The 22,185-nt window shown below is 37.5% G+C and overlaps 1 protein-coding gene across 3 annotated transcripts in view; it reads left to right on the forward strand.

Moving 5' to 3' along the window:
- Positions 1–22,185, forward strand: part of NUP98 (nucleoporin 98 and 96 precursor) — a 120,452-nt gene that overhangs the window by 53,797 nt on the left and 44,470 nt on the right. For all 3 annotated transcript variants that reach the window (XM_026010577.2, XM_026010578.2, XM_026010576.2), the window contains exons 15-18: positions 10,386–10,502; positions 10,671–10,969; positions 13,422–13,535; positions 14,615–14,753. In XM_026010577.2, the coding sequence (XP_025866362.1) occupies positions 10,386–10,502; positions 10,671–10,969; positions 13,422–13,535; positions 14,615–14,753 (669 nt within the window). The remainder of the gene's footprint in view (positions 1–10,385; positions 10,503–10,670; positions 10,970–13,421; positions 13,536–14,614; positions 14,754–22,185) is intronic.

Below are 22,185 nucleotides of genomic sequence, written 5' to 3' on the forward strand. Positions count from 1 at the left end.
TTTTTGTTTTTTTAAAGATTTTATTTATTTGAGAGCATACAAGCAGCGGGGAGGAGTTAAGGGAGAGGGGGAAGCAGACTCCCCACAGAGGAGGGAGCCCAGTGTGGGACTTGATTCCAGGGTGCTGGGATTATGACCTGAGCCAAAGGCAGATGCCACCCAGGTGCCCCCAGAGGAAGAGAATCTTCAAGCAGACTCTCCACTGAGTATATTGCCCAACTTTTCTGAGGGGCTTGACACAAGGCTCAGTCCTGTGACCCATGAGGTCATGACCTGAGCCAAAACCAAAAGTCAGACACTTAACTGAGCCACCCAGGCACCCCGTTTTTAATTTGAAAAATAGAGAACATTACAAATAATAAAAGTGGCCGGATTATTCACCAGGTATTAACCATGGTTAACAAAAATATTTTGATTCATATGTTTTTGTTTTATTTTAAGATTTTAGGGCTTACATAATTTTATTTTAAGCGGGAGACACTTTTTTCTTAAAACTTAAATTGGCCAAACCAATTAAGAAGAATCCCTCTACGTATTTTTATATTCCCGTACATGCAGGTATTGAACCAATAATAATTACACAGGAAAAAGTACACAAAGTATGTAGAAGAGTTGGTAAACATTTAAAATTACACTTAAATTTTGCACTAGAGCAAATATGCCCTATACTCTTAATATGTACACGGGGGGGAAATGAAGAAAAATATACACCAAACTGTTAATAATCAACATTTGGAGATACAATTTCAGAGCATTCATTTCTGCATTATTTTTCTAGATACATATATAATACATAGCTAGACCTACAGACATTTGGCTTTTTATTTTTTATTTTTTTAAATTTTTTTTTTATTTTATTTATTTATGATAGGCACACAGTGAGAGAGAGAGAGAGAGGCAGAGACATAGGCAGAGGGAGAAGCAGGCTCCATGCACCGGGAGCCCAACGTGGGACTCGATCCCGGGTCTCCAGGATCGTGCCCTGGGCCAAAGGCAGGCGCTAAACCGCTGCGCCACCCAGGGATCCCCCATATAGGCTTTTTAAACAGCAGATACTTTCTAATCAGAAAAGCTTGGCCTTGGCGAGCCTTGGTGGCTCAGTCAGTTAAACATCTGTCTTCCACTCAGGTTGTAATCCCAGGGTTTGGGATCAAGCCCCATATCAGGCTTCCTGCTCAGGAAGGAGCCTGCTTCTCCCTCTCCCTCTGCTCTTCCCTCCCACTATGCCCTCGGGTTTGTTCTGCACTTTCTCTCTCTCAAATAAATAAGTACATCTTAAAAAAAAAAAAAAGTGTGGTTTTGTTTTTCTTTTGTTTTTTTTTTTTTAAGCTGTGGGGGGAAAATGGTGATTCATCCCTTACAGCTCTTTATTTCTGAATGTTACTAAGTTAAAAAATCATGTCTCCTTTTCTTTCCTTAAAAATATGGTGGGGGCACCTGGGTGGTCAGTTAGGCAGCTGACTCTTGGTTTCAGCTCAGGTCATGATCTCTCAGTCGTGGGATTCAGCCCCATATTGGGCTCTACATAGTCTGCTTCAGAGTGTTCTCCAGCTCACTCCTGCACTCTCTCTGCCTACCTCCAATAAGTAAAATCTTTAAAAATACATATATATATTGTGGACTGCTGCTTCAGAAAAAACAAAGTCCAGTTTTATACGTTTCTTAGCACATAATTGGATTATTTTAAAGGGAGGGACAGTGTATTATTTATGTTTACGTCCCAGCATTTAGCAGTTTGTTTGGCACAGAAAGGATTAGGTTGGGGAGGTATACATTTTGCCGATAATACCACCTATATCCCCTTCCCCTTCTTTTTTTTTTTTTTTTTAATTTTTATTTATTTATGATAGTCACAGAGAGAGAGAGAGAGAGAGAGAGAGAGAGAGGGGCAGAGACACAGGCAGAGGGAGAAGCAGGCTCCATGCACCGGGAGCCTGATGTGGGATTCGATCCCGGGTCTCCAGGATCGCGCCCTGGGCCAAAGGCAGGCGCTAAACCGCCGCACCACCCAGGGATCCCCACCTATATCCCCTTCTTGGCGTCCACTTCTGTTTTGTTGCCATTGATCAGAAATATTTTGGAGTTCATCTCTCCTTCCTGGATTCTTTTTTTTTTTTAAATACGGCATTACGGATTTTTTTTTTTTTAAGTTTTATTTATTTATGATAGTCACAGAGAGAGAGAGAGAGAGAGGCAGAGACATAGGCAGAGGGGGGAGCAGGCTCCATGCACCGGGAGCCTGATGTGGGATTCGATCCTGGGTCTCCAGGATCGCGCCCTGGGCCAAAGGCAGGCGCCAAACCGCTGCGCCACCCAGGGATCCCTCCTTCCTGGATTCTTTAATTGGCTTCCAGGAACCCCATACTTTCCTAGTTTTCTTCCTACCTTACTGGTTGTTCCTTCTGTCTCCTTTGCTGGTTGCTCTTCTTCCCAGCCTCTTAAAATTGGAATGCCCTGAGTTGATCACATTTTCTTTACTGTCTCCCAGAGTGATTTAATTTAGTTTCATAGCTCTATATGTTATTTATAGTCTGATGATTCCCAGCCTTTTTATCTCCACCCCAGATTTCTCTCCCAAACTCCAGATTTTTATATCCAGCCCTACTCAACATTTCCACTTGGATGTCTAAAAGATACTTAATTCAAAATTAACATGGCCAACACTGAACTCATTGTCTACCTCAGACCTCTTCCATTCAAAGCCTTCCCTATCTCAGATAACTGCATTTCCATCATTCTAGTTATTTAGGCCAAAAACTTCGGAATCATCCTTGACTTCTTTCATATGTCCCACATCTAAACCATCAGTGAAATCTTTGTTAAACCTTCAAGATTTACCTAACATCTGACCAGTTTACCACTTTTAACTACTACTGACCACCCTGATCCAAGCCATCATTGTCTTTTTTGTTGTTGTTTTTCTAAGATTTTATTTTATTTTAAGGTTTTATTTATTCATGAGAGACACAGGGAGAGGGGCAGAGACATAGACAGAGGGAGAAACGGGCTCCTCTCAGGGAGCCTGATGTGTGTGACTCGATCCCCAGATGCAGGAAGCCTGAGCCTTGAGCGGAAGACAGACGTTCAACAGCTGAGCTACCCAGATGTCCCCTAAATTTTATTTTTAAGTAATCTCTACACGTAACATGAGGCCCAGACTCACAACCCTGAGATCAAAAGTTGCATGCTTCATCAGCTAAACCAGCCAGGTGCCCCACAAAGCCATCATCATCTCTTGACTGAATTATTATAATAGCCTCCTGATCTTTCAGCTTTACTCTTACCCTTTTGTGTTCTATTCTGAATATAGGTACAGTAATCTGTTTGAAGTGGAAATCATATCATGTCATCTGTCCAAAACTCTGCAGTGGTTCATATTTTACTCAGACTAAAAGCCAAATTCCTTACAGTGGTGTGTAAGGTGCTGTGAGATCTGACGTTGCTTTACCTCACGAAGATATCTAGTACTCTCTCTGATGTTTACTCCACTTTAATGTTACTACTTTCTTGGCACTGTTAGGACAGTAAAGGCATGCTGTTACCTTTTAATCTTTGCCATACTTGTTCTCTTTGCCTGAAACAATTCTCCGCATAAATCCATATAGGTAATCCTCACTATTTACTCACATGTTCCCTCAACAAAGACTATTCTGACCAGTCTATTTAAAATTCCACTCATCTTTTTTCTTGTCTGCATTCCCCACGTTCTTATTTTCCTTCTTTTCTTTGTTTTCTCATACCTTCTAATGTGTAATTTATTTTTTTGTATTTTTTCCCTTTAGAATATAAGCTCTATATAAGTAGGTACCCTTGTTTTTTGTTATGTAAAGTGCCTGAAATAGTTCCTGTTACATAATAAGTAATCAATAAATGTTGAACATCTGAATGCATCTGGAACCATAAGAGGAGCTAAATAATAGCATAGAATCCCAGTTACAGGAGGGAGGGCCTTAGAGATGGAGATCAAGATCATCTAAGCCACGGGATAAGAGGGGATGGAGATTGTAAAGGTCTTTCCAGTTTATGCTGTCAGCTTTCCATGATTGAATTGTTAGAATCTAGAATTTAATCTTAACTTATTTAAATCTAAAGGAAGTGGCAGGCAGCCCAGGTGGCTCAGAGGTTTAGCACTGCCTTCAGTCCAGGGCCGGAATGGAGTCCCAGAATTGAGTCCCACATCAGACTCCCTGCATGGAGTCTGCTTCTCTCTTTGCCTGTGTCTCTGCCCCTTTCTCTCTCTCTCTCTGTCTCTCATGAATAAATAAATAAAATCTTAAAAAAAAAAAGTTTTAATAAAAACAAAAAGGAAATGGCTACCGCTTTATAGCTCTGTAAACAGATGCCATATAATACCACAGAAGGTAAAGGATTCATGAAGGACTTTATGGCTACCACTAGAACAGTGTACTCTGTCTGCCCTGAAAGATGAATTTGGTAGATTGACAGTGTGAGAACCATATCGATGCTATAACTTTTTCCTTTTGCCTTTCATACCAGTTGGAGGAAAGTGACTATAGAGCAGGACAGTAATTTTATTTATTCTGAATGGCAGATTTGAAAATCTTTAATTCATCTATTCATCCCTTCATTTAACCAACATTAATCAAGTAACTACTAAATGCCAGGTGTGGCGGCCATTGAGAATGCAGCTAGGAACAAGATACATCCTCCATCACTGAATTCACAGTCTATGAGGCAAGAGAGATGTTGACAGTAATCATGAGTGAGATAAGTGACAAAAAGGAGTAGTAGAGATTGCCGCTGTAGGGGAAACATAGAATGAGGAAGGAAAGCTGCTCTGAGGGTGTGTAATTTAAACTGAAGACGGGAGGCACCTGGCTGGCTCAGTCAGTAGAGCATGCTACTCTTTGTCTCTGGGTTGTGAGCCCCACGTTGGGCATAGAGATTTTTTTTTTAAATTTTTTATTTATTTATGATAGTCACAGAGAGAGAGAGAGGCAGAGACATAGGCAGAGGGAGAAGCAGGCTCCATGCACCGGGAGCCTGATGTGGGATTCGATCCCGGGTCTCCAGGATCGCACCCTGGGCTAAAGGCAGGTGCCAAACCGCTGTGCCACCCAGGGATCCCAGAGATTACTTTTAAAATAAGTATATAAATAAACTAAAGAGGGATAGGGAGGACTGTTAGAGGGAATATTTTGCTGTGTCTCTGGTTTTAAATATACCTATTTTTTTTCAGGTGAATAAAATTTTATTTTCCAGTTTTCTTTTGGATGTTTGTTTCAAACATGACTTACTTGACTGAATGCATTTACAAAACTAGAGTTTTTTTTTTTTTTCCCCACTTACATAAAATATTAGAAAATGCAAAAGTCATTGTCTGGCAGTGGTAGAAAGGAGATCTATTTTTGAAGGTTCATACCAAGGAGTATGAGGAAACTTTTCGGTATGATGGCTATGTTGATTTTTTGGTTTGTGATAATGGTTTCACTGGTGTATACAGATGTCAGAGCTTATCAAATTGTACAATTTAGTATGTGCAATTTACTGTACATCAGTTATGAACTAATGTAGCAAGGTTTGTGAGATACAAGTTCAATATATAAAAGTCAATTCTATTCTTATATACCTTTATAGCTATATTCCTATAACCCAGTTGAGGATATTGATACAACTATGGCAAAATACACATGATTCTGTTATTTATTTTTACATAATGAGGTATTCATTGTTGAAATAAATCTAGTCTTTTGAGGTCTTATAGTTTTGCTTTCCCACATTAGTGTTGCTATATTTCTGTTTCTTGTATCTGTCTAACTTGGTATTTCTGATCCTAATCCTCTTTACATTTGCCTGGCACAGTTTTTATGTTTCGTTCCTTGTCTTATAGTTGCAAGTATATTCTTCATGTGAAAAATTTAATCAATCCCCCACTCTGATCGCTGTGCTTCAGTCTGTTGGAACTCGTGTTTTTTATGATTGCCAAGTTGTCCCATCTCTGGCTGGCAGAGGCCCTTTTAAGTTGCTCCTAAGTTCTTTTTTTTTCCCCCTAAGTTCTTTCCACACAGGCTCTGTTAGTGTTTGGTTATGGTAACTTCCTACCTTGTTAGGATTCACTGTGTAAGACTTTGTTCAGGATTTTCTGCCATTCTGTTCATCACTTAGATTGGCCGGAATGTTCCTTTCTTCTGTGGCTTTGGTATAAAGTTTAAAACTGCTGACCTTATAAACAAATTGGGGAGTATTTTATTTTTCTGTTTTCTGGAAGATTTTATGTAAGATAGGCCTTTTTTTTTTTTTTTGGTTTTGGTTTTGATTAAATGTAGGGTGCCAGTGAAGATATATGGGTGTGAAGTCATATTTGTAATAAAGCTTAAATCTGTTTTTGTTTTTTTTCTTACTAGTTTATATAGAAGTTATAAGGCTAGTGAGCTTTTTTATTTTTTTGAGTAACTTTTGGTAAGTCATATTTTTATAAATTTGTACAGCTAACTAAAATTTTAAATTTATTGACATAAAGTTGTTAAAAAGTATCCTGTTTCATTTCAGTAGAATCTGTGGAGATGCCCCATTTTCATTTCTGACGGTTTTTTTTTTTTTCCCCTATTTTCTCAGTCTGGTTAGGAATCTACCATTTTATTGGTGATTTCAAACATCTGGCTTTTATTGATGCTCCTGATTCTGTGATTGTTAACTGTTCTATTAATTTTTAATTTTATTTATATTTTCACTAGCATTTATTTTGTTTTTAGTTCTTCCTCTTCCACCTCCCCTTTTCTTGGTGTTTACCTTTCTGTCCTTTGTCTAAGTGGATGATTAATTTTTTGATATTTCAACTTTCCTTCTTTCCAGATAATGCATTTAAAGATATAAATTTTCCTTTAGTGCAGCTGTATTTGTATTTTCTAAGTTTTGATATGGAGTACTCTTATTATTCAGATGATAATTATATATGATAGTAAAATGCTTTCTGATTTTTATGGCAGAGCCTCGGGTTATATAAGAGTGTAAATTCTTAACATGGAGATTTTTTTAAGTGATCATTTTGTTCATGATTTCCTGCTTATGTGCAAAAAAGGTACTCCAGGTAATTCTGATTCTTAGAAACTTAGGGCTTTTAATGATTCAACATATGGCTAGTTTTCATAAATATTCCATATATGTACTTGAAAAAAGTATGTATTTTACAGTTGTTGGGTATGGTGATCTTGAATTAGAACAAGCTTGCTAATCATTTAAGTCTTCTATATTCATACTGATTTTTTTCCTCTTTTGTGTTTATGTTTGGATATTTTGATTACTTTATTTCCTTAACTTCCAATATCATAAAAAATGAATGCATCTACAGTTTTCCTAAATTTATCCATTTTAATATTTAGCAGTTTTTACAAATCTGTGCCTGAATCACTTATATTTTACCTAAGGGTTTTTAAAACTTAGTAATTCTTATTGTGATGAAATGTACATAAAAATGATTAAAATCAGGGGTACCTAGGTGGCTCAGTTCGTTAAGCGTCTGCCTTTGGCTCAGGTCATGATCCCAGTCCTGGGATTGAGCCCCAAGTCAGGCTACCTTCTCTGCAGGGAGTCTGCTTCTCCCTTTCTTTCTGTCCACCTGTGCCTACATGAGTACACACTCTCTGTCTCTCTCAAATAAATAAATGAAATCTTAAAAAAAACAAAAACTTCACTTCTTTTTGAGCTTGAATAATACTCTATTTTATGGATAATACATTTTGTTTATCCATTCATCTGTTGGTGGATGTTTGGATTGTTTCTACCTTTTAGCTACGTGGATAGTGCCATCATGAACATCGATGTACAAGTATTTTTTTAAAGATTTTATTTATTCATGAGAGACATGGGGGGGGGGGGTTGGGCAGAGACACAGGCAGAGGGAGAAGCAGGCTCTATATAGGGCCTGATGTGGGACTCGATCCCGGGATTCCAGGATTACGCCCTGGTCTGAAGACAGGCACTAAACCGCTGAAGCATCCAGGGATCCCATGATGTATGAGTATCTGTTTGACTCCCTATTTTCAGTTATTTTGGGTATATATCTATGATTAGAATTGTTTGATTATACATAAATCCTATGTTTAACCTTTTGAGGAACTGTCAACTGTTTTCCTGTAACAGTTGCACCATTTTACATTCCCAACAGTAATGCATGTCTCCATGTTCTCCATTTTCTTGTCAGCACTTAGTATTTTTTCTTTTGTTTGCTTATAACAGCCACCCTAGTGGGTGTGAAGTGGTATCTCATGCTTTATGAGATATCTCTTTCTATGAGTTATCTCTTTCCTTTATGACTAATAATGTTGAACATCTTATCATTTGCTTATTGGCCATTTATCTTCTTTGAAGAAATATTTTGTGTCTCTGTATTTTTAAAAATTATTTTATGTCAGTTAATATATTCTCAAAACTGTGGCAATAGAGGTCAAAGATGATACTTTTAGAGAATTTTTGCTTTTTTTATGATAGGTGCTTATTGATAGAATCAAAGCTAAACTTGTGATTTTATGCTTTTGCTTTTAGTTCTCTAAACTTGAGGAGTAGAGATTTTCCAGGTCCCAACACAGAGCAAGTGGCATTCACTAGTGCCCTTAACCTCTTGGTGGCTCTAGGCTCCAGTGTCTGTCTCTCTAGTCCATGAAGACTGTCAAGCATACCATCAACTTCATAACCTTCCTCTTATTTTTTTTTTAAAGGTTTTGTGTATTTATTTGAAAAAAAGAAAGTATGAGCGGGGGAAAAGGGCAGATGGAGAAGCAGTCTCCCCACTGAGCAGGGAGTCAGAGGTAGGGCTCAATTCCAGGACCCTGGGATCATGACTTGAGCCAAATGCAGACACTTAACCGATGAAGCCACCTAGGCGCCCCTTAACCTTCCTCTTAGAATCAGAAAAGCCCCCAGGAGAAAAGCAACCCTAATTAACAGACATGCCCCTGTGCCAATGCCCCTTAGTGTTGGCTCAATCTTTTTTTTACTATTTTGTTTGCTTTATAGAGAGTTCTGGCTCTCCTAGTTTGAGAGCTCTGGCTCCTCCTAGTCCTAGGAGGATTGGTTTGCATTACCCAGTCCGTCATTGATAGGAAAGCAAGTTTTAATTTTCACGGAAATACTAATTCCTTACTGTCAAGTGCTTATTTCATTGGCTAATTTATTTATATATAATACATGATTATAATGAGTGTAACTAGCATATGTGTGTTTGTAACAAACGCTACTGATGATTAACCATAACTCAGTTGTTGAGATTAGAAATAAATATACAAGAGTGGTCTACTACTTGTTAATTAATTATTTTAAAAGATTTATCTATTTATTTGAGAGAGAAGGAGCACATGCAGCAGATAGGGGCAGAGGGAGAGGGAGAGAGTGTCCCAGGCAGACTCCAAGCTGGGTGGAGAGCTTGACACAGGGCTCAATCTCAAGACCTTGATATCAGGACCCAAGCCAAAACCAAGAGTCAGATGCTTAACTGACTTCATCACCCATTGTAGTTTGTTTATGAAAGAAGGATTGGGCACATAAATTAATCCAGGGGGTTTTTAAGTGGAGGTTGAGTAAGATAAGATGATCTCTGTTTCTTCTGTTTGAAGCTTATAAATGATAGAGGTTCTTGTCTTAACTAAATCTGCTGTATGCACACCTGAAATTTGAAGGTATTGGCAATTATTTGCATTATTGGCTCTCAGGGTTTTTCGGTCCTGGTTTTTTTTTTTTTTTTTTTCTTTTTTGTCTTTTTTTTTTTTTTAAGATTTTATTCATTTATTCATGAGGGACACAGAGAGAGAGAGAGAGGCAGAGACACAGGCAGAGGGAGAAGCAGGCTCCATGCAGCGAGCCTGACATGGGACTCGATCCTGGGTCTCCAGGATCATGCGCTGGGCTGAAGGCGGCACTAAACCGCTGAGCCACCTGGGCTGCCCCTCTTTTTGTCATCTTTAAAAAGAAATCTTATTTAGTCAGCAACTGTATCTTTCCTATTTTCTTCAAGGCAGCATGTCAGGTTCTGTGAGGAGACAGTTGTGAATCCTTACTGTCAAAAAAGGAAGAAAATGTTTAAAGAGAGAAGACATACACAGAAATAATTGAAATACAAGACATAGTGTGATGATGGGTTAACTAAGTATTTGGATAAAGTGCTCAGGGTTCAGAGAAGAATGTCCTCAAGGAGATTTCCCACTTTATTTTAAATGTGTTTAGCTTATTCTTTCAAATGCCATAGTGTAATATATTTGAGACCTTAGGTTCTGGTTATGTATTAAACATTGTGAATTGACTTATTAGGTAATTTTTAGATATGTAAGAGCTGAACAAGAATGTTCTTTTTGACTCTAGCTTTTAAGATAATGCTTGTGATGTAATTATGTGTACCTGAAATTTTTTTTCCCTCTTTTGGTCTCTATTTATAGGAAGAGCATTAAGAAGTTGGTTTTGAAAAACCTTAACAATAGCAATCTCTTCTCTCCTGTTAATCGTGACTCCGAAGATCTAGCTTCACCATCTGATTATCCGGAAAATGGGGAGAGGTAAACCAAATTTTGTTTCTAGTTGTTTCTGGTAGAGAGCCCTGTTCTCATTTTGAAGGGATTTTGGGCACCTAGAATGGTGCCAATCACTCAGTAAAGATTTAGTGAGGGTTGGCTGTTATCATTGTTATAAAGGACTGAGACACTGTTTCTTTTCTACCTTTTCAGATTCAGCTTCCTGAGCAAACCTGTCGAAGAGAACCATCAGCAGGATGGAGATGATGATTCTCTTGTGTCACGTTTTTATACTAACCCTATTGCCAAACCCATTCCTCAAACCCCAGAGAGTGCTGGAAATAAACACAACAGCAGTAGCAGTGTGGATGATACTATTGTTGCATTAAACATGCGTGCTGCTTTGCGAAATGGGCTAGAAGGAAGCAGTGAAGAGACCTCTTTTCATGAGGAGTCACTTCAGGATGACCGAGAAGAAATAGAAAATAATACTTACCATATGCATCCAGCAGGTCAGATTCAGATTGGTACATGGGTAATCTTTTACCAGTCATTTGACACCTCTTATTTGTCAGATACTCAATTTAGTGGAAGTCAGCTACCAGAGATCTTAAATGATTTTATTATGTTTATAGTTGGTAACATTTAAACACTCTTCACTTATGCTTTGATTCCTAATTCACATACTTTTTCTGCCTTTGGAGTGGTTAAAATTCATGTCATTAATTATCCTGGTATAAAGATCCCAAATTTTATAGCCAGAGAGACTATCTTTATACTTTACCTAGCTTTATAACTCAGATAGATTGCTTATTAGCTTTTTAATTAAAATAATACTGATAATTATCATATAAGGTTTTTGAGGTTTCAGTTAGATTAGTATATAAACCATAATGCCTGAAATGTATAGGCATTCAAATGGTATCAGTTGCTCTGGTTAATTATTATTACCTCAGTTCTGTGCTTTGCTTTTTTTTCCCTCAACAAGGAACTGCTTAGTTTTTTTCCCAATGAATCCATGAAACACATAATATAAACTACAAGATTATAGTATGTTGATTGGTCACTTAAAACTTGCATTTTTAAATTCATTCATTCACTCATTCATTTATTCTCAAGTAATCTCTACACCCAGTGTGAGGCTCAAACTTAACCCTGAGATCAAGAGTTACCTTTTCCACCACCTGAGCTGGTCAGGCACTTGGCTTGTCTTTTTCTGTGGTGACATACCTCATTTGGGTTTTCATGAATGTACTCACATTCTTTTTTTCTTTTTCTTTTTAAACCAGGATATAATTTATATGTAGTGAAGGGCACAGGTCTTAAGTTTATTTCAATGAATTATGAGAGACAGACATAGGCAGAGGGAGAGGCAGGCTCCCTGCAGGGAGACCAATGTGGGACTCCATCCCAAGACCCTAGGATCATGCCCCCAACCAAAGGCAGTCACTCAACCACTGAGCCACCCAGGTGTCCTGGTTCATTCTTTTTTATTGTTGAATAATAGTCCATTATAATATGTATGCCATACTTGGTTTATCTAATCTCTGTTAGTGAACATTTGGGTTGTTTTATAGTTACTCTTGAAGTGTCTGAAGTTTTTCCGTAATTATCTTGTTGCCTTCATATATATCTTCTGGCCACTTAGTGCCCTAAGGGAACAAATTTATATTTTCATGTTAAGAATCCAAGTATCTGTATTTATGTGTGTGTATCTACACAAATTTATTATGATACTACATCTATTTTCAAATAACCCAGTCTAAATTTTTTTATTGTTCTTAGTTTTCTCATTGACCTTATTTGTCACTTTTCAATTTAAAATTCCATTGCCGGGGTGCCTGGGTGGCTTAGTTGGTTAGGCATCCAACTCTTGATTTCAGCTCAGGTCATGATCTCAGGGTCATAGGATTGAGCCCCGAGTCAGGTTCTGTGTTCAGTGGGGAGTCTGCTTGGGATTCTGTCTCTCCCTTTGGCCTTCCCACACTCATGCTCTCTTTCTTTCTCTAAAATAAATAAATCCTTAAAAAACAAAAAAGAAAGATAATGAGTTTGGAGTTACAGCTTTGCCTCTATCACTGAATTACTTTGTAATCAAGGCAGGTTCTTTCCATGTTGGGTTTTGTATAGAATAAAAGAAAAATGCATTAAATAAGCCTTTCCTCAGAATACATTTTATGGAATGCCTTTCATAATGGAGTAAGTTAACGAGTGCCCTATGAAAAGAAGGTTCTGGGCAGTCCCAGTGGCTCAGCGGTTTAGCGCCACCTTCAGCCCAGGGCAGGATCCTGGAGACCTGGGATCGAGTCCCATGTTGTGTTCCCTGCATGGAGCCTGCTTCTCCCTCTACCTGTGTCTCTGCCTTTCTCTCTCTCTTTGTATATCTCTCATGAATAAATAAATAACATTTAAAAGAAAAAAAAAGAAAAGGTTCTGTGATTAAGTTTGGATTAAGATTTAATTATTAGACTTAATTATTTTGCAAGTTCTTAGAGCCTGTGACATACAATCGTCTGTATTTCTCAAACTTAACTTGACTAGGAACCTTTCTTTAGAAAACAGTTTCAGGAGCACCTGGGTCGCTCAGTGGTGCCTTTGGCTCAGGTCGTGATCCTGGAGTCCTGGGATCAAGTCCCATGTCAGGTTCCCCACAGGGAGTCTGCTTCTCCCTCTGCCTATGTCTCTGCCCCTCTCTCTGTGTGTCTCATGAATAAATAAATAAAATTTTCAAAAAAGAAAAGAAAACTCGGTTTCTCCTAGGAATAACGTTTCTTAGAAAACCAGTTTGGAAAAATGCCTTATTTCTATATATTTCCTCTTTATTTAATTTAGTTATTGATTATTTCAGATTATTTTGACAGTAATTCTTTTTAAAAGTGAAAAAGTGAAATAAATACTATGAAAATTCTTCTTATGTAAGGACAATTGCAATACCTAGTACATTTTCTGTTTCTTTTGTCATAGGCATTGTTCTCACCAAGGTCGGTTACTATACTATTCCATCGATGGATGACCTTGCTAAAATTACCAATGAAAAAGGAGAGTGCATTGTCTCTGACTTCACTATTGGTCGTAAAGGTAAGTGTGAGCTTAGGAGTTTGTAGTGTTTAAGCCAAAGGTCTGCACCTTATTTTTGTAATTAAGTAAAAGAAGCCTTTGATAGTTGAATCCTTTTTTTTTTTTTTTCCTGTTTGGATCCACCTTGATCTGGATAGTAGACACTTGGATTGACAAGTAACAAGATGAGACTAGGACCACATAACATTCTTTGGTAACTATTTGCAGTTTTCTACAATTAAACAAAATACTATAAATGACAAAAAAAGTGCTAAGAGAAAATTGAGTAATAAGAGATGAATAATATTTAGGTTCAACTTCATATTATTATGTTCATACAGATACAGTTTTCTTGAGAAAAATCTCATCTTGCTATACTGTATTTTAAAAAGGGTTCTCAGGTATTGTAACTCATTCTGCAAACTTAGGTACTAAGTAAGGATTGTATATGTAGCAGTAGTACAGATACTTGGAAGAGATTTTAAAAGACTGTTTTAAGATTAAGTGCTGTAAAAAAAAAAAAAGAGATTAAGTGCTGTGGAAGTGTTAAACCTGGTAACTGTATTTGCTGTCACCCCCTGATACATATTATGGATGATATAACCCATTGAGGGTACTACTCAGTGATTTAAAATACTGATTAATGTTTAGGGGCACCTGACTGACTCAGTTTGTAGGGCATATGATTCTTTCTTTTGAGATTGTGAGTTCAAGCCTCATGTTAGATGTAGAGATTACTTACAAAAAGGAAATCTTCAGAGGCAGCTGGGTGGCTCAGTTGGTTAAAAGTTTGCCTCAGCTCAGGTCATGTTCCGAGGGTCCTGGGATTAAGACCTGCATTGGGCTCCCTGCTCTGTGGGGAGCCTGCTGCTTCTTCTCCCTTTGCCTGATGCTCCCTGTGCTTGTGCTTTCTCTCTGTGTCAAATAAGTAAATAAAATCTTTTTAAAAAATGAAATCTTTAAACAAATTTTTTAAATAAAAATCCTGATTAATGTTTAAAGTTGCTTGCTTCTTCTGATTATTTAGTCAGTGGAGGTATAAAAGAGGTTATTTGCCCTCTGTACAGGAAGAGTTATTAACTGTTTGCTTTGACTTACAGGTTATGGTTCAATCTATTTTGAAGGAGATGTGAATTTGACAAATCTAAATTTGGATGATATTGTGCATATTCGAAGGAAAGAAGTGATTGTCTACTTAGATGATAACCAAAAACCACCTGTGGGTGAAGGGCTAAATAGGTATGGATTTACTTACATATTTAGAAAATAATCTACTAATCACAAAATTCTTTTCACATTATGTACATTTTTCTTCACCTTGCTTTTTTAATTTATGTGATGATTATTTCTCTAATTTAAATGTATAAATTATAAGTGCTACACTAGGACTTTTTGACTTCTTTTCTATAATATCAGGTCCAACTATTATTTTCCAAAAACACATTTTAATAGTACTTTTTTTTCTTATATTTGCTATGACCATTTTTAATTCTTTCCCTGTACTTTAGTTTGAGAAACTAGCTTCTGATACCTATTTGGAAAAAATAGTTAATTTATGTTCACAACCTACCAAGATTGAATCATGAGCAAATAAAAATTCAGAATACCCCTACAATAAGGAAATTGAATTATAATTTAAAAAATTAACCCCCCAAATCAAAAGCCTTTGACCAGATGACTTCACTGTTAAATTCTACCAAACATTTAAAGAATTAATATCAGTTCTGAAATGCGTTCAGAAAAGAGAGCGCATTACCCTGTTTCTAAAGCTAGACAACAAAACTACGATAAAACTATAGATCAATGTCCTTGATGAATACTGACGTAAGTATCTTCAAAATACATTTGAGGGCAGCCCAGGTGGCTCAACAGTTAGGCGCCTGCCTTCGGCCCAGGGCCTGATCCTGGAGTCCCAGGATCGAGTCCCACATTGGGCTCCCTGCATGAAGCCTGCTTCTCCAACTCAGCCTGTGTCTCTGCACCTCTCTCTCTGTGTGTCTCTCATGAATAAATAAATAAAATCTTAAAAAAAAAAAAAAAAGTTTGATCCTTGAACCACACAGGTTTGAACTGTGTAGTTCACATGTGTAGATTTTTTTATAGTACTTTAAGTATATTTTCCTTAGAATTTTCTTTTTTTCTAGCTTACTTTACTGTAAATACAATATATAGTGCATATAACATACCAAATATGTGTTAGTTGACTCCTAGGTTATCAGTAAGGTTTCAGTCAATGGTAGGCTATTAGTAGTTAAATTTTGTGGGTTTCAAAAATAGAGATTTTCAACTGTGTAGGGAGTTGGTGCCACTGACCCCTGTATTGTTCAAGGGCCAACTGTATTAGCAAAAAGATTGTAACAGTATATTGAAAGGATTATACGCCATGGCCAAGTAGGATTTATTCCGGGAGCATAAGGATGGTTTAATGTATGAAAATTGATTGATGTAATACATCACATTTGCAGAATTAAGGAAGAAATCACATGATTACCTCACCTGGTGCAGAAAAAACATCTGACAAAATACAGCATCCTTTAATGATAAAGACATGCAACAAACTAGAGATAGAAGGAAACTACCTCAGAGTACCTGGTTGGCTCAGTTGGTAAAGTGTACGACTCTGGATCTGAAGGTTGTTAAGTTCAAGCCCCACCCACATTTGGTGTAGTGGTTACTTAAAAATAAATCTTAAAATAATAGTAATAATTTAAAAACAAAAGGGACACTACCTCAACTTAATAGAAGCCATATTTTCAAAAGAATATCAGACTCAGTGGTGAAAGAATGAAAACTTTTCCTCTAAGATGAAGAATAAGACAAGGATGCCCACTATGCCACTTTTATTCAACATAATACTAAAAACACTAGTCATGGGGCAGCCCCGGTGGCACAGCAGTTTAGCGCCGCCTGCAGCCCAGGGCATGATCCCGGAGTCCCGGAATCGAGTCCCACGTCAGGCTCTCTGCATGGAGCCTGCTTCTCCCTCTGCCTGTGTCTCTGCCTCTCTCTCTCTCTCTCTCTCTCTCTGCATCTCTATGAATAAATAAAATCTTTAAAAAAAAAAAAGTATTTAAAAAATAAAAATAAAAACACTTAGAGCAATTAAGCATGGAAAATAAATAAAAGGTATTGTCTACATTGAAAGGGAAGAAGTAAAATATCTCCGTTCAGAGATAAAATGATCTTGTGCAGAAAAACCTAAAGATTCCACAAAAAATAATTATAAATTCGGTAAGACAGCAGGATAGAAAATAAGCACACCAAAATCAATGGAGTTTCTATATACCAACAATGAGAAATCCAAAAAGGAAGTTAAGAAAACAATTCTATTTACAGTGGCATCAGAAAGAATAAAATACTTACTAATTAACTTAACCAGGGAAGCAAAAGCTGAAAGAATTGAAAAAAGACAAATAAATGGAAAGTTATCCCATATTCATGGATTGGAAGACTTTAAATTATATTTATTTATTTAATTATTTATTTTTTAAAGATTTATTTATTAATAAGAGACACAGAGAGAGTCAGAGGCAGGCAGACGGAAAAGCAGGCCTCATACAGGGAGCCTGATGCGGGACTCGATCCTGGATCCCAGGATCATGCTCTGAGCCGAAGGCAGACGCTCAACTGCTGAGCCACCCAGGCATCCGAGACTTTAAATTATTATTAAGATGTCCATACTAACCAAAGCAATATACAGATTTAATATAATTCCTATCAAGATGCCGGCAGCATTTTTTTTTTTACAGAAATAGAAAAATCTATCCTAAAATCCTGGAATCTCAAGAAACCTCATATACATAGTCAGTAGATTTTTGACAAGGCTATCAAGACCAGTGGGGAGAGAACAATATCTTTATCAAATGATTCTGGGAAACCTTATATCCCACATACAGACTAATGAAGTTGTACTCTTATATCATAGAAAAATGAACTCAAAGTGAACCAAAGACTAAACATAAGACCTAAAGCTTATAAAATTCTAAAGTAGGGACGCCCGGGTGGCTCAGTGGTTTAGCACCTGCCTTCAGCTCAGGGCATGATCTTGGAGTCTGGGGATCAAGTCCCACGTTGGGCTCCCTGCATGGAGCCTACTTCTTCCTCTGCTTGTGTCTTTGTGCGCCTCTCTCTCTCTCTCTCTCTCTCTCTCTCATAAATAAAATCCTAAAAAAAAAATCTTAGAGTAAAACATAGGAGAAGTTCCATGACATTATATCTATACTTTTAAGTGTTTTTTTTTTTAATATATATATAGTGTAATTTTAGTTTTGGCTATACAGTATAGTGATTAAACACTTCCATACATCACCCACTGTTCATCACAAATACACTCCTTAATCCCTGTCACCTATTTCACTCATCCACCTCCACCTCCCTTCTGGTGACTATCAGTTTGTTCTCTATAGTTAAGAGTCTGTTTCTCGGATCCCCACCCCCTTTGCTTGTTTTGTTTCTTAAATTCCACGTGAGTGAAATCATACAGTACTTTTCTTTCTCCGACTGATTTTGCTTAGCAGTATACTCTCTAGTACCATCTATATTGTTGTAGATGGCAAGATTTCATTCTTTTTTTATGGCTGAGTAATGTTCTATTGTGTGTGTGTGTGTGTGCGCGTGTGCGCGCGTGCACGCCACATCACCTTTATCAATTTATCAACTGATGGATACTGGAGTTATTTCCATAATTTGGGTATCGTAGATAATGCTGCTACAAATATGGGCATGCGTGCATCCCTTTGAATTAGTATTTTTGGGTAAATACTGGTAGTGCGATTTCTGAAATGTAGGATAGTTCTCTATTTTTAACCTTTTGAGGAATCTCTGTACTGTTTTCTATAGTGTTGTACCACTTTGTATTCCCACCAGCTGTGCAGGAGGGTTCTACTTTTCTCCACATCCTCACCAACACCTGTTTCTTGTGTTGTTGATTTTAGCCATCCTGACAGATATGAGGTGATACCTTATTATAGTTTTGATTGGCATTTCCCTGATGATCAGTGATTTTGAGCATGTCTTTTAGCCGTTTATATGTCTTCTTTGGAAAAGTGTCTATTCAAGCCTATTTCCTTCTGCCTGTTTCCTAACTGGATTGTTTGGTTTTTTGGGTGTTTAATAAATTCTTTGTAGATTTTGGATACTTACCCTTTATCAGATGCATCTTTGCAAATATCTCCTCCCATTTCATAGGTTGGTTGCCTTTTAGTTTTATTGTTTCCTTCGTTGTTGAGAAACTTTTTATTCTGATGTAGTCCCACTAGTTTATTTTTTATTTTGTTTGCCCTGTGTCTGGAGACACATCTAGAAAGAAGTTGCTATGGCTGATGTCAAAGAAATTACTGCCTGTGTTCTCTTCTAGGGTTTTTATAGTTTCATTTCTCACATTTAGTTCTTTACTCCATTTTGAATTTTTGTGTATGGTATAAGAAAGTGGGCCAGCTTCATTTTTTTGCCTGTGGCTGTCTAATTTTCCCAACACCATTTGTTGAAGACTTTCTTTTTCCCATGTCATTGTATTTTGACAAGGATTTCCTGGGTGCAACACTAAAAGCATAAGCAACAATAGTAAAAATGAACAAATTAGACTATATTAAAATACAAGACTTCTTGGGATGCAGGGTCGCTCAGCGGTTGGATGTCTGCCTTTGGCTTAGATCGTGATCCTAGGGTCCTGGAATCGAGTCCCACTCCCCGAAGGGAGCCTGCTTCTCCCTCTGCCTATGTCTCTGCCTTTCTCTCTGTGTGTCTCATAAATAAAAAAAATAATAATAATAAAATAAAATAAGGGATCCCTGGGTGGCGCAGCGGTTTAGCGCCTGCCTTTGGCCCAGGGCACGATCCTGGAGACCCGGGATCGAATCCCACGTCAGGCTCCCGGTGCATGGAGCCTGCTTCTCCCTCTGCCTGTGTCTCTGCCTCTCTCTCTCTCTCTGTGACTATCATAAATAAATAAAAAATTAAAAAAAAAAAAAAGCTATCTTTAAAAATAAAATAAAATAAAATAAAATAAAATAAAATAAAATAAAATACTTCTGTACATCTAAGAACATAGTCAACAGAATGAAAAGCCAACCTACAGAATGGGAGAAAATATTGACAAATCATATTTCTGATAAGGGTTTAATATGAGAGCTACAACTCGGCAACAACCAAAATATAAAACAATTAAAAATGGGCAAAGGAAAAAATAAAAAATAAAAAAATAAAAATAAAAATGGGCAAAGGACTTCAATACACATTTCTCCAGACATATAGGTGGCCAACAAGCATTTATGAAAAGATACTTGTGGCACCTGAGTGGCTCAGTTGGTTAAGTGGCCAGTTCGATTTTGGCTCAGGTCATGATCTCAGGGTCCTGGAGTCTGACTCTGCTCAGCAGGGAGTCTACTTGTGGATATTTTCTTTCCCTCTGCCCTTCCCCTTGCTGGTGCTTGCTTATTCACTCTCTCTAAAATAATTTCTTTATGGCAGCCTAGGTGACAGTTGGTTAAACGTCTGCCTTTAGCTCTCAGGTCATGATGCTGGGGTGCTGGGATTGAACCCTGCAATGGACTCCCTGTTCAGTAGGGAATCTGCTTCTCCCTTTTCCTCTCCATGTATGTGCTCACTCATGCGTTCTCTCTCTCTCTCCCCCTCAAATAAGTAAAGAAACCTTTAAATCTTAAAAAAAAAAGGAAAAATAAAAAGAAGGAAAGACACTCAGCATTACTAATTAGGAAATCCAAATCAAAACCACAGTGAGCTATCACACTCATTAGCATGGTTACTAAATTTCAAAAAAAGAGTAAGTTTTTGCAAGAGTGTGGAGAAATTGGAACCACTGTTTATATTGTTGGTAGGAACGTAAAATGGTGCAATTACTATGGAAAAGAGTGTGGTGATTCTTCAGAAAACTAAGAATGATTCATCAATTCCAAAAGAATAAAAAGCAGGAATGGATCTATATATCTCATAGATATAGATATAGACATAGATATACTGAGTGTATATATATACACAAGAGAATTGAAAACAGGATCTCAAAGAAGTGTGTATACATCCATGTACATAATAGGAGGTAGAAGCAACCCAGATATCTATCCATTGACAGATGAATGGACAAACAAGATATGGTTTTATACACATACACAGCCTTAAAAAGGAAGGGAGTTCTGACCTGTGCTAAATCATAAATGAATCTTGAGGACATGCTAAGTGAAATAAGCTGGTAGTAAAAAGTCAATACTGTATGATTCCACTTACTTAAGGCCATCTGCAGAGTCAGAGTCCCAGCAACAAACAGTAGAATACTGCTTACCAGTAGCTGGAAGTATGAGGTGTTGTTTTTTAATGGGTATAGAATTTTAGTTTTGAAATATTTAATAACTTTTGGAGACTGGTTGTACAACAGTATGAACATATTTAACACTACTGAATGGTATTAGCTAGGAATGGTTAAGATAGTAAATTTTGTGGTATACCTTTTAGCCCAATAAAAAAATGTTTTGAAAAGTCACATTAAAAAAAAAGTCACATTAAACATTGTGTTTTAATTATATTAAATTCTTTTTTTAAAAGATTTTTATTTATTTATTCATGAGAGGCAGAGACATAGGCAGGGGAAGCAGGCTCCTCCCAGGGAGCCAGATGTGGGACTTGATCCCCGAACTGGGGATCATGCCTTGAGCCAAAGGCAGTTGCTCAACTCCTCAGCCATCCAGGTATCCTAATTATACTTAATTTTTTTTTTTTATACTTAATTTTTTAAAAAGTCATCTAGGGGCACCTGGCTGACTCATTTGGTGGAGCCTGTGACTCTTGATCTCAGGGTCATGAGTTCAGGTCTCACAGAGGGGGTAGAGATTACTTAATAAATAAAAGTTAGGAAAAAAGTCGTTATTATGTGCTAATCACTATACTAGGTTCGAGGCATACAAAATGAATAGATCGCAGTCCTTGATCTCACATACTTCTGTTACAGTCCTCTTCACACTCATTACTTTATGGTTAACATTATGGTGTTCCTGATATCTCATTCTGAAGCATTTGTTAATATGTGGTAGTTGCGGGGTGCCTGGGGGGCTCAACAGTTGAGCGTCTGCCTTTGGCTCAGGTCATGATCCCTGAGTCCCAGGATTGAGTCCCACATCGGGCTTCCTGCATGGAGCCTGCTTTTCCCTCTGCCTCTCTCTCTGTCTCTCATGAATAAATAAATAATCTTTAAAAAAAAAATCAGTGGTAGTTGCTATTATTGTTAATGTTTTTTAACAAAAATAGCACTTTAAGACCTTCATTAAGACTTAGATCTTAGGAACACCTGGGTGGCTCAGCAGTTGAGCGTCTACCTTTGGCTCAGGGCGTGATCCCAGAGTCCCTGGATTGAGTCCCACATCGGGCTTCCTGCATGGAGCCTGCTTCTACCTCTGCCTGTGTCTCTGCCTCTGTGTGTGTTCCTCATGAATAAATAAATAAAACCTTAAAAAAAAAAAAAGACTTTGATCATAGTACTGGACTATTAGCAGTGAATTTGGTCAAGGCTGTATATTTATTTTTAAAGATTTTATTTATTCATGAGAGACACAGACAGAGAGAGGCAGAGACACAGGCTCCATGCAGGAAGCCCAACACGGGACTCTATCCCGGGTCTCCAGGTTCACACCCTGGGCTGAAGGAGGTGCTAAACCGCTGAGCCACC

Source organism: Vulpes vulpes, chromosome 11, assembly GCF_048418805.1.
Source record: "Vulpes vulpes isolate BD-2025 chromosome 11, VulVul3, whole genome shotgun sequence".
Taxonomy (NCBI): Eukaryota; Metazoa; Chordata; class Mammalia; order Carnivora; family Canidae; genus Vulpes; species Vulpes vulpes.